General features: G+C 49.6%; 1 protein-coding gene across 1 annotated transcript in view; it reads right to left on the bottom strand.

Annotated features, from left to right (window-relative positions):
* Positions 1-12040, bottom strand: part of tbc1d2b (TBC1 domain family, member 2B) — a 148292-nt gene extending 136252 nt beyond the window's left edge. Inside the window, exons 1-2 of the mRNA XM_065002814.1 lie at positions 11510-12040; positions 4979-5120 (exon numbers count right to left, since the gene is read on the bottom strand). Coding sequence (XP_064858886.1) covers positions 4979-5120; positions 11510-11848 — 481 coding nt within the window. The 5' untranslated portion in view covers positions 11849-12040. The remainder of the gene's footprint in view (positions 1-4978; positions 5121-11509) is intronic.
* Positions 12041-12728: the final 688 nt, after the last annotated feature.

Raw genomic sequence — 12728 nt, 5'->3', positions numbered from 1 at the left:
TGTAAGGGTGTAGTCCCTGTATCTTTGTCCCCAGTGTAAGGGTGTGGTCCCTGTATCTTTGTCCCCAGTGTAAGGGTGTGGTCCCTGTATCTTTGTCCCCAGTGTAAGGGTGTGGTCCCTGTATCTATGTCCCCAGTGTAAGGGTGTAGTCCCTGTATCTTTGTCCCCAGTGTAAGGGTGTAGTCCCTGTATCTTTTCCCCAGTGTAAGGGTGTGGTCCCTGTATCTTTGTCCCCAGTGTAAGGGTGTGGTCCCTGTATCTTTGTCCCCAGTGTAAGGGTGTGGTCCCTGTAGCTTTGTCCCCAGTGTAAGGGTGTGGTCCCTGTAGCTTTGTCCCCAGTGTAAGGGTGTGGTCCCTGTATCTTTGTCCCCAGTGTAAGGGTGTAGTCCCTGTATCTTTGTCCCCAGTGTAAGGGTGTAGCAGGGTAGTCCCTGTATCTATGTCCCGAGTGTAAGGGTGTAGTCCCTGTATCTTTGTCCCCAGTGTAAGGGTGTAGTCCCTGTACCGTTTTCCCAGTGTAAGGGTGTAGTCCCTGTATCTTTGTCCCCAGTGTAAGGGTGTGGTCCCTGTAACTTTGTCCCCAGTGTAAGGGTGTGGTCCCTGTATCTTTTCACCAGTGTAAGGGTGTAGTCCCTGTATCTTTGTCCCCAGTGTAAGGGTGCAGTGCCTGTATCTTTGTCCCCAGTGTAAGGGTGTAGTCCCTGTAACTTTGTCCCCAGTGTACAGGTGTAGCAGGGTAGTCCCTGTATATTTGTCCGGAGTGTAAGGGTGTAGTCCCTGTAACTTTGTCCATAGCGTACGGGTGTTGCAGGGTAGTCCCTGTATCTTTGTCCCCAGTGTAAGGGTGTAGTCCCTGTATCTTTGTCCCCAGTGTAAGGGTATAGCAGGGTAGTCCCTGTATCTTTGTGCCCAGTGTAGGGGTGTTGAATGGTAGTCCCTGTATCTTTGGCCCCAGTGTAAGGGTGTAGTCCCTGTAACTTTTTCCATAGCGTACGGGTGTTGCAGGGTAGTCCCTTTATCTTTGTCCTCAGTGTAAGGGTGTAGTCCCTGTATCTTTTTCACCAGTGTAAGGGTGTGGTCCCTGTATCTTTGTCCCCAGTGTAAGGGAGTAGTGCCTGTATCTTTGTCCCCAGTGTAAGGGTGTAGTCCCTGTAACTTTGTCCCCAGTGTACAGATGTAGCAGGGTAGTCCCTGTATATTTGTCCGGAGTGTAAGGGTGTAGTCCCTGTAACTTTGTCCCCAGTGTAAGGGTGTAGTCCCTGTATCTTTGTCCCCAGTGTAAGGGTGTGGTCCCTGTATCTTTTTCACCAGTGTAAGGGTGTAGCAGGGTAGTCCCTGTATCTTTGTCCCCAGTGTAAGGGTGTAGTCCCTGTATCTTTGTCCCCAGTGTAAGGGTGTGGTCCCTGTATCTTTGTCCCCAGTGTAAGGGTGTAGTCCCTGTATCTTTGTCCCCAGTGTAAGGGTGTAGTCCCTGTAACTTTGTCCCCAGTGTACAGGTGTAGTAGGGTAGTCCCTGTATCTATGTCCCGAGTGTAAGGGTGTAGTCCTTGTATCTTTGTCCCCGGTGTAAGGGTGTAGTCCCTGTATCTTTGTCCCCAGTGTAAGGGTGTGGTCCCTGTATCTTTGTCCCCAGTGTAAGGGTGTGGTCCCTGTATCTTTGTCCCCAGTGTAAGGGTGTGGTCCCTGTATCTATGTCCCCAGTGTAAGGGTGTAGTCCCTGTATCTTTGTCCCCAGTGTAAGGGTGTAGTCCCTGTATCTTTTCCCCCAGTGTAAGGGTGTGGTCCCTGTATCTTTGTCCCCAGTGTAAGGGTGTGGTCCCTGTATCTTTGTCCCCAGTGTAAGGGTGTGGTCCCTGTAGCTTTGTCCCCAGTGTAAGGGTGTGGTCCCTGTAGCTTTGTCCCCAGTGTAAGGGTGTGGTCCCTGTATCTTTGTCCCCAGTGTAAGGGTGTAGTCCCTGTATCTTTGTCCCCAGTGTAAGGGTGTAGCAGGGTAGTCCCTGTATCTATGTCCCGAGTGTAAGGGTGTAGTCCCTGTATCTTTGTCCCCAGTGTAAGGGTGTAGTCCCTGTACCGTTTTCCCCAGTGTAAGGGTGTAGTCCCTGTATCTTTGTCCCCAGTGTAAGGGTGTGGTCCCTGTAACTTTGTCCCCAGTGTAAGGGTGTGGTCCCTGTATCTTTTCACCAGTGTAAGGGTGTAGTCCCTGTATCTTTGTCCCCAGTGTAAGGGTGCAGTGCCTGTATCTTTGTCCCCAGTGTAAGGGTGTAGTCCCTGTAACTTTGTCCCCAGTGTACAGGTGTAGCAGGGTAGTCCCTGTATATTTGTCCGGAGTGTAAGGGTGTAGTCCCTGTAACTTTGTCCATAGCGTACGGGTGTTGCAGGGTAGTCCCTGTATCTTTGTCCCCAGTGTAAGGGTGTAGTCCCTGTATCTTTGTCCCCAGTGTAAGGGTATAGCAGGGTAGTCCCTGTATCTTTGTGCCCAGTGTAGGGGTGTTGAATGGTAGTCCCTGTATCTTTGGCCCCAGTGTAAGGGTGTAGTCCCTGTAACTTTTTCCATAGCGTACGGGTGTTGCAGGGTAGTCCCTTTATCTTTGTCCTCAGTGTAAGGGTGTAGTCCCTGTATCTTTTTCACCAGTGTAAGGGTGTAGTCCCTGTATCTTTGTCCCCAGTGTAAGGCTGTAGTCCCTGTATCTTTGTCCCCAGTGTAAGGGTGTGGTCCCTGTATCTTTTCACCAGTGTAAGGGTGTAGCAGGGTAGTCCCTGTATCTTTGTCCCCAGTGTAAGGGTGTAGTCCCTGTATCTTTGTCTCCAGTGTAAGGGTGTGGTCCCTGTATCTTTTTCACCAGTGTAAGGGTGTAGTCCCTGTATCTTTGTCCCCAGTGTAAGGGTGTAGTCCCTGTATCTTTGTCTCCAGTGTAAGGGTGTAGTCCCTGTATCTTTGTCCCCAGTGTAAGGGTGTAGTCCCTGTATCTTTATCCCCAGTGTAAGGGTGTGGTCCCTGTATCTTTGTCCCCAGTGTAAGGGTGTAGTCCCTGTATCTTTGTCCCCAGTGTAAGGGTGTAGTCCCTGTATCTTTGTCCCCAGTGTAAGGGTGTAGTCCCTGTGTCTTTGTCCCCAGTGTAAGGGTGTAGTCCCTGTATCTTTGTCCCCAGTGTAAGGGTGTGGTCCCTGTATCTTTTTCACCAGTGTAAGGGTGTAGTCCCTGTATCTTTGTCCCCAGTGTAAGGGTGTGGTCCCTGTATCTTTGTCCCCAGTGTAAGGGTGTAGTGCCTGTATCTTTGTCCCCAGTGTAAGGGTGTAGTCCCTGTATCTTTGTCCCCAGTGTAAGGGTGTAGTCCCTGTATCTTTGTCCCCAGTGTAAGGGTGTAGTCCCTGTATCTTTGTCTCCAGTGTAAGGGTGTAGTCCCTGTATCTTTGTCCCCAGTGTAAGGGTGTAGTCCCTGTATCTTTGTCCCCAGTGTAAGGGTGTAGTCCCTGTAACTTTGTCCCCAGTGTACAGGTGTAGCAGGGTAGTCCCTGTATCTTTGTCCCGAGTGTAAGGGTGTAGTCCCTGTATCTTTGTCCCCAGTGTAAGGGTGTGGTCCCTGTATCTTTGTCCCCAATGTAAAGGTGTAGTCCCTGTATCTTTGTCCCCAGTGTAAGGGTGTAGTCCCTGTATCTTTGTGCCCAGTGTGCGGGTGTTGAATGGTAGTCACTGTATCTTTGTCCCCAGTGTAAGGGTGTAGTCCCTGTAACTTTTTCCATAGCGTACGGGTGTTGCAGGGTAGACCCTTTATCTTTGTCCCCAGTGTAAGGGTGTAGTCCCTGTATCTTTGTCCCCAGTGTAAGGGTGTAGTCCCTGTATCTTTGTCCCCAGTGTAAGGGTGTAGTCCCTGTAACTTTGTCCCCAGTGTACAGGTGTAGCAGGGTAGTCCCTGTATCTTTGTCCCGAGTGTAAGGGTGTGGTCCCTGTATCTTTGTCCCCAGTGTAAGGGTGTAGTCCCTGTGTCTTTGTCCCTAGTGTAAGGGTGTAGTCCCTGTATCTTTGTCCCTAGTGTAAGGGTGTGGTCCCTGTATCTTTTTCACCAGTGTAAGGGTGTAGTCCCTGTATCTTTGTCCCCAGTGTAAGGGTGTAGTCCCTGTAACTTTGTCCCCAGTGTACAGGTGTAGCAGGGTAGTCCCTGTATCTTTGTCCCGAGTGTAAGGGTGTGGTCCCTGTATCTTTGTCCCCAGTGTAAGGGTGTAGTCCCTGTGTCTTTGTCCCTAGTGTAAGGGTGTAGTCCCTGTATCTTTGTCCCTAGTGTAAGGGTGTGGTCCCTGTATCTTTTTCACCAGTGTAAGGGTGTGGTCCCTGTATCTTTGTCCCCAGTGTAAGGGCGTAGTCCCTGTATCTTTGTCCCCAGTGTAAGGGCGTAGTCCCTGTAGGTGTAGCAGGGTAGTCCCTGTATCTTTGTCCCGAGTGTAAGGGTGTGGTCCCTGTATCTTTGTCCCCAGTGTAAGGGTGTAGTCCCTGTATCTTTTCCCCCAGTGTAAGGGTGTGGTCCCTGTATCTTTGTCCCCAGTGTAAGGGTGTAGTCCCTGTAACTTTGTCCCCAGTGTACAGGTGTAGCAGGGTAGTCCCTGTATCTATGTCCCGAGTGTAAGGGTGTAGTCCCTGTATCTTTGTCCCCAGTGTAAGGGTGTAGTCCCTGTACCGTTGTCCCCAGTGTAAGGGTGTAGTCCCTGTATCTTTGTCCCCAGTGTAAGGGTGTGGTCCCTGTATCTTTGTCCCCAGTGTAAGGGTGTAGTCCCTGTATCTTTGTCCCCAGTGTAAGGGTGTGGTCCCTGTATCTTTGTCCCCAGTGTAAGGGTGTGGTCCCTGTATCTTTGTCCCCAGTGTAAGGGTGTGGTCCCTGTATCTTTGTCCCCAGTGTAAGGGTGTGGTCCCTGTATCTTTGTCCCCAGTGTAAGGGTGTAGTCCCTGTAACTTTGTCCCCAGTGTAAGGGTGTAGCAGGGTAGTACCTGTATCTTTGGCCACCAGGCCAGTGTGAGGGGTAGGAGAACTCCAGCTGTCCCTCTGTCCAGACCCTCTGGTGTTACTGAACTCCCAACGCTTCTGCTGCAGCTGCTGGAGCCAGTACTGCATCACCTGGCGGTTAGGGGCCTGAAACACAGAGATGCAGAGTCAGGGGGGTTAGGGGCCTAAAACACAGAGACGCAGAGTCACGGAGGTTAGGGGCCTGAAACACAGAGACTCAGAGTCAGGGGGGTTAGGGGCCTGAAACACAGAGACGCAGAGTCAGGGAGGTTAGGGGCCTGAAACACAGAGACGCAGAGTCAGGGAGGTTAGGGGCCTGAAACACAGAGACGCAGAGTCAGGGGGGTTAGGGGCCTGAAACACAGAGACGCAGAGTCAGGGGCCTGATACACAGAGACACAGGGTTAGGGGCCTGATACACAGAGTTAGGGGCCTGAAACACAGAGACGCAGAGTCAGGGAGGTTAGGGGCCTGAAACACAGAGACGCAGATTCAGGGGGGTTAGGGGCCTAAAACACAGAGACACAGAGTTAGGGGCCAAATACACCCAGTCAGGGGGGTTATGGGCCTAATACACAGAGACACAGGGTTAGGGGCCAAATACACAGAGACACAGGGTTAGGGGCCAAATACACAGAGACACAGGGTTAGGGGCCTGACACAGAGACACAGGGTTAGGGGCCTGACACACAGAGACACAGGGTTAGGGGCCTGAAACACAGAGACACAGGGTTAGGGGCCTGATACACAGAGACACAGGGTTAGGGGCCTGATACACAGAGACACAGGGTTAGGGGCCTGATACACAGAGACACAGGGTTAGGGGCCTGATACACAGAGACACAGGGTTAGGGGCCTGATACACAGAGACGCAGAGTCAGGGAGGTTAGGGGCCTGAAACACAGAGACGCAGAGTCAGGGGGGTTAGGGGCCTGAAACACAGAGACGCAGAGTCAGGGGCCTGATACACAGGGTTAGGGGCCTGATACACAGAGTTAGGGGCCTGAAACACAGAGACGCAGAGTCAGGGAGGTTAGGGGCCTGAAACACAGAGACGCAGATTCAGGGGGGTTAGGGGCCTAAAACACAGAGACACAGAGTTAGGGGCCAAATACACCGAGTCAGGGGGGTTATGGGCCTAATACAGAGAGACACAGGGTTAGGGGCCAAATACACAGAGACACAGGGTTAGGGGCCTGACACAGAGACACAGGGTTAGGGGCCTGACACACAGAGACACAGGGTTAGGGGCCTGACACACAGAGACACAGGGTTAGGGGCCTGATACACAGAGACACAGGGTTAGGGGCCTGATACACAGAGACACAGGGTTAGGGGCCTGATACACAGAGACACAGGGTTAGGGGCCTGATACACAGAGACACAGGGTTAGGGGCCTGACACAGAGACACAGGGTTAGGGGCCTGACACAGAGACACAGGGTTAGGGGCCTGACACAGAGACACAGGGTTAGGGGCCTGACACAGAGACACAGGGTTAGGGGCCTGACACAGAGTTAGGGGCCTGACACAGAGACACAGGGTTAGGGGCCTGCCACAGAGACACAGGGTTAGGGGCCTGATACACAGAGACACAGGGTTAGGGGCCTGCCACAGAGACACAGGGTTATGGGCCTGAAACACAGACACAGGGTTAGGGGCCTGAAACACAGAGACACAGGGTTAGGGGCCTGAAACACAGAGACACAGGGTTAGGGGCCTGAAACACAGAGACACAGGGTTAGGGGCCTGATACACAGAGACACAGGGTTAGGGGCCTGAAACACAGAGACACAGGGTTAGGGGCCTGAAACACAGAGACACAGGGTTAGGGGCCTGATACACAGAGACACAGGGTTAGGGGCCTGATACACAGAGACACAGGGTTAGGGGCCTGACACAGAGACACAGGGTTAGGGGCCTGACACACAGAGAAACAGGGTTAGGGGCCTGAAACACAGAGACACAGGGTTAGGGGCCTGCCACAGAGACACAGGGTTAGGGGCCTGATACAGAGACACAGGGTTAGGGGCCTGAAACACAGAGACACAGGGTTATGGGTTTGGAGGTTAGGGTCAGGCCTGTAGTTGGAGGGGGTCAGAGACACAGGGTTAGGGTCAGACCTGTAGTTTGAGGGGGACAGAGACACAGGGTTAGGGGTTGTCTCAGGTTTAGGGCAGGATATCCTGGAGTCAGCAGTGAATCACCTGGAGGATGGGAGCAAACCATGTTTACATTTTACAACTCAAAACAATCATCCATAAAATGTTAGAACTACAAAATCGAACATTTCCTTTGCATAGAGTGTTATACAGGATGTGAGAGTTGTCTGGGGAGGACAGACTCCATGCTAGTACAGGTGGGGGGGGGGGTGGCCCTTTCAACCTGATTGGTCTGCAGCCCTGTCAATCACCCTTCAAGTTTCCACTCATTCCAACCAATCAGGGAGCTTGGACTCACTCCAGGGCACCGTCCCGCACACCTCACATTAGAGCGTGCTTGCAGTATGGAGAACATACGTCGTTGATACTGACAGACTTTCACATGCCGTTTCTTCCTAACCCAACTGTTGTGTGCATCCATTGGCATGTCAGGACATTCTCTGGGGGACATTTTGTTTATATACCTTTTTATATCTGAGAATTAACCAATGATATCAGGCCACAACCGGCCATGATTAGACACCTTTGTGTGTCCTTTGACACTATAAACTAGTCACCCTGCGCTGTGTCATTATACTCTGAAGAAGACAGCTGGCCTGTCGAAACGTTGGTTATCAGGTTATTCAATTATTGCATCGGAGCTCCGAGAGTGTGAGGTTCTCCTTTAATATTTCAAGTGTTCTACTCTGCTAGCCAGCACCTCTCCTAAACAGGTGTTCTACTCTGCTAGCCAGCACCTCTCCTAAACAGGTGTTCTACTCTGCTAGCCAGCACCTCTCCTAAACAGGTGTTCTACTCTGCTAGCCAGCACCTCTCCTAAACAGGTGTTCTACTCTGCTAGCCAGCACCTCTCCTAAACAGGTGTTCTACTCTGCTAGCCAGCACCTCTCCTAAACAGGTGTTCTACACTGCTAGCCAGCACCTCTCCTAAACAGGTGTTTTACTCTGCTAGCCAGCACCTCTCCTGAACAGGTGTTCTACTCTGCTAGCCAGCACCTCTCCTAAACAGGTGTTCTACTCTGCTAGCCAGCACCTCTCCTAAACAGGTGTTCTACTCTGCTAGCCAGCACCTCTCCTAAACAGGTGTTCTACTCTGCTAGCCAGCACCTCTCCTAAACAGGTGTTCTACTCTGCTAGCCAGCACCTCTCCTAAACAGGTGTTCTACTCTGCTAGCCAGCACCTCTCCTAAACAGGTGTTCTACTCTGCTAGCCAGCACCTCTCCTAAACAGGTGTTCTACTCTGCTAGCCAACACCTCTCCTAAACAGGTGTTCTACTCTGCTAGCCAGCACCTTCGCCTCCAGATGAATGTTGTTTATACCTGCCCTGCGCTAGGTGTTTATAGAGAAGTTGTAGTGCGGTATGCCAGCGGCTAGGGATGCAGTCTGGGCCAGCAGAGCTTAATGTCTTACTCATGTCGGCCACGGAGAAGGAGAGAGGGGGCTCGCAGTCCTTGGTAGCGGGCCTCGTCGGTGGCTGGTTTACTTTTTGTAGTCCGTAATTGCCTCTAGACCCTGCCACATACGTCTCGTGTCTGAGCAGTTGAATTGTGACTACACTTTGTCCCTGTACCGATTTCGCTGCCTTGCGGAGGGAATAAGTACACTGTTTATATTTCAGACATATTCCTAGTCATCTTTCCATGGTTAAATGCGGTGGTTCGCGCTTTCAGTTTGAGTTTCTGCCTGTAGGACAGTAGGAGTAAAATGGAGTCGTAGTCGGATTTGCCGAAGGGAGGGCGGGGGAGGGTCTTGTGTGAATGGCAGAAGTTAGAGTAGCTGTGATCAATTGTTTTGCCAGAACGCTTCCTACAGTCAATATGCTGATAGAATTTAGGTAGCCTTGTCCTTAAATTAGCTTTGTTAAAATCCCCAGCTACAATAAATGCCACCTCAGGAGATGTGGTTTCCAGTTTACATAGAGTCCAATGAAGTTACTTGAGGGCCGTCGTGGTATCTGCTTGAGGGTATACACGAATGTGACTATAATCGAAGAGAATTCTCTTGGGAGATAATGTGGTCAGCATTTGATTGTAAGGAATTCTAGGTCAGGTGACCAAAAGGACTGGAGTTCCTGTTGTTACAATTACACCCTTCTTCCCAGATAGATGTTTATTTCTGTCGGCGCGACAGAAGAAACCCGGTGGCTGTACCGACTGACAACATATCCTGAGAGAGCCATGTTTCCGTGTAACAGAGAACGTTACAATGTGTCTGATGTTTCTCTGGAAGACAACCCTGGCCCTAATTTCGTCCACCTTGTTGTCTAGAGAAGACATTGGCGAGTAATATACTCAGAAGCGGTGGGTGGTGTGCACGTCTCCGAAGTCTTACCAGGAGGCCGCTCTGTCTATCTCTTCTGCGGCGACATTGTTTTGGGTCGGTCTCTGGGATTAGATGCAATGTCCTGGTTGGTGGATCAACCCAGGTGGAGCCAACAGAGGATCAACCCAGGTGGAGCCAACAGAGGATCAACCCAGGTGGAGCCAACAGAGGATCAACCCAGGTGGAGCCAACAGAGGATCAACCCAGGTGGAGCCAACAGAGGATCAACCCAGGTGGAGCCAACAGAGGATCAACCCAGGTGGAGCCAACAGAGGATCAACCCAGGTGGATCCAACAGAGGATCAACCCAGGTGGATCCAACAGAGGATCAACCCAGGTGGATCCAACAGAGGATCAACCCAGGTGGATCCAACAGAGGATCAACCCAGGTGGATCCAACAGAGGATCAACCCAGGTGGATCCAACAGAGGATCAACCCAGGTGGAGCCAACAGAGGATCAACCCAGGTGGATCCAACAGAGGATCAACCCAGGTGGAGCCAACAGAGGATCAACCCAGGTGGAGCCAACAGAGGATCAACCCAGGTGGATCCAACAGAGGATCAACCCAGGTGGATCCAACAGAGGATCAACCCAGGTGGATCCAACAGAGGATCAACCCAGGTGGAGCCAACAGAGGATCAACCCAGGTGGAGCCAACAGAGGATCAACCCAGGTGGAGCCAACAGAGGATCCGCTTTGGGAGAGTCGTAATTCCTGGTCGTTATGTTGGTAAATTGACTTCGCTCTTATATCCAATAGTTCTTCCCGGCTGCATGTAATAACACTTAAGATTTTCAGGGTTAACGATGTAAGAAATAATTTATAACATTTTTTTAAAAAATAGAGCATAGTTTCCGAAGGACTGCAACCATCTCTGTCGGCGCCATCTTGTAATTAGGGGTATTGTGTGTTGATTGGAGGACGTTTTTTATTCAATCCATTTTAGAAAATGGCTGTAACTTAACAAAATGTGAAGGGGTCTGAATACTGTTCTGAATGCATAAGTGGGAACTCCTTCAAGACTGTTGGAAAAGCATTTCTCGTGAAGCTGTTTGAGAGAATGCCAAGAGTGTGCAAAGCTGTCATTCAAGGCAAAGGGGGGGGGAAGAATCTCACATCTAGAATCTGAAATATGAAATATACACTATCGTTCAAAAGTTGGTCACTTAGAAATGTCCTTGTTTTTTTTAAAGAAATCCCCCCAAAAAATTGTCCGTTAAAATAACATCAAAGTGATCAGAAATACAGTGTAGACATTGTTAATGCTGGAAATGACTATTGTAGCTGGAAATGTCAGATTTATGTTATATCTACATAGACCCATTATCAGCAAACATCACTCCTGTGTTCCAATGGCACGTTGTGTTAGCTAATCCAAGCTCATCATTTTAAAAAGGCTAATTGATCATTAGAAAACTATTTTGCAGTTATGTTAGCACAGCTGGAAATGCCTCAACTGGCAGCTTCATTAAATAGTACCCGCAAAACACCAGTCTCAACGTCAACGGTGAAGAGACGACTCCGGGTTGCTGGCCTTCTAGGCAGAGTTGCAAAGAAAAAGCCATATCTCAGACTGGCCCACGTGATTCAACAGGCTACGTTACGTCCCTCGTCATTCAACAGGATACGTTACGTCATTCAACAGGCTACGTTACGTCATTCAACAGGCTACGTTACATCCCACGTGATTCAACAGGCTACGTTACATCCCACGTGATTCAACAGGCTACGTTCCATTCTGTAACATGAGATGCAGTTGATACATTGTAACAGCACAGACTAATGACAGTTTCCCCAACATATTGTCACTTAGTTGCCATGTACCAATGCATGCAGACCATACTTCCTAAAACTATAGGCCGTATTAAAGGGTGTGTCTAGAACTACTTGTTGTGCTAGTGACACTGACATATATTGTTATGCAAAATAATTATGCCAATCGTGGACGTATATTCACTCGCCATGACATGCATTTAACACCAAACTTCACGTAACTATAGAATTGTAAACAATGTAGATTATATTTACCTTGAGTACAAACTCCTTCCCCGCGGTGCGAATCTCAAACTGCCCCTCATTCCCCTCCACATCATAGCTGAAGCTGGCTTCGCCTATCGTTATGTGTCCCAGCGGCAAGGCGTCTTGGGGAGTCTTGAAGTAATACAAATAACATTTCCTCTCGTCGTACACAAACCAGCGGAGTTTAAACCCCCGCAGCGGCCCTTTTCCAGCGAGTTTAGTCAAATAACCGCATAGTTTCGCAACCGGGTCCTTCAGTGATTCGGGTTCGCCTGCGTCCACCGAATTGGAGGCCAGAACCCGTAGGTCTCGTGTAGAGTTCTCCTCTCCGCCATCCTCTTCGTGCATCGTTCCCCAACTTTCTTCGTCTTGGCTTGCACCAGAGCGGACGCACGGTCACAGATGATCCATTATATTGACCAGATACTCAAGTGGCCGCTCTAACAATAAAAATATGTCTTAAAAAATGGAAGGCAGTCCAGTCCAGGAAGGAGACACAATTAGGTGGGATCATTCAGCATTGTGAACCTAGCGACATTAAGGTCAAGTGAGCATAAGGCTAAATTTCAAAATAAAAGTCAACCTGAATGGGGTTTTTTCACGATTTACTTGACGTGTTTCTAATTTAAATCACAAAGGTTGTAGATAATTGACTTAAACAAACATTAATTAAAGAAAAATATTAATATTATTGAAATCAATTAACAAAGATCGATTTACTGTATTTTTTTTACAAATTGTAATACTATAGTGATAAAACAAAAACAACACAATGCGCTGTTACTGGAAGTATTGATGGTTTTAAAATACTTAACAGAACAGGATTTAAACATGTTTTGAAGAGAACATTTTCACACTGACCCCATCCAAGTGTAACTGTTTACAGGGCCACAGTGTCCCCCGAACCCCCCTTGTTTCTGTCCCCAAATGCTGCAATTGCCTAGATGCCGGGAGACAGGGTCTGTAACTGTCCTACATGGGTGTCCTCTCTCTAATTCCCCTCTATCTATCTATCTATCTATCTATCTCTCTCTCTCTCTCTCTGTCTCAGCCCCCAGAGGACCTGAGCCCTAGGACCATGGGTGTCCTCTCTCTAATTCCCCTCTATCTATCTATCTATCTATCTATCTCTCTCTCTCTCTCTCTGTCTCAGCCCCCAGAGGACCTGAGCCCTAGGACCATGGGTATCCTCTCTCTAATTCCCCTCTATCTATCTATCTATCTCTCT

This window comes from Oncorhynchus nerka, linkage group LG17 (assembly GCF_034236695.1).
Source record: "Oncorhynchus nerka isolate Pitt River linkage group LG17, Oner_Uvic_2.0, whole genome shotgun sequence".
Taxonomy (NCBI): Eukaryota; Metazoa; Chordata; class Actinopteri; order Salmoniformes; family Salmonidae; genus Oncorhynchus; species Oncorhynchus nerka.
Note: the sequence above shows the minus strand (reverse complement) of the source record. Positions and strands in the feature narration are given on the sequence as shown.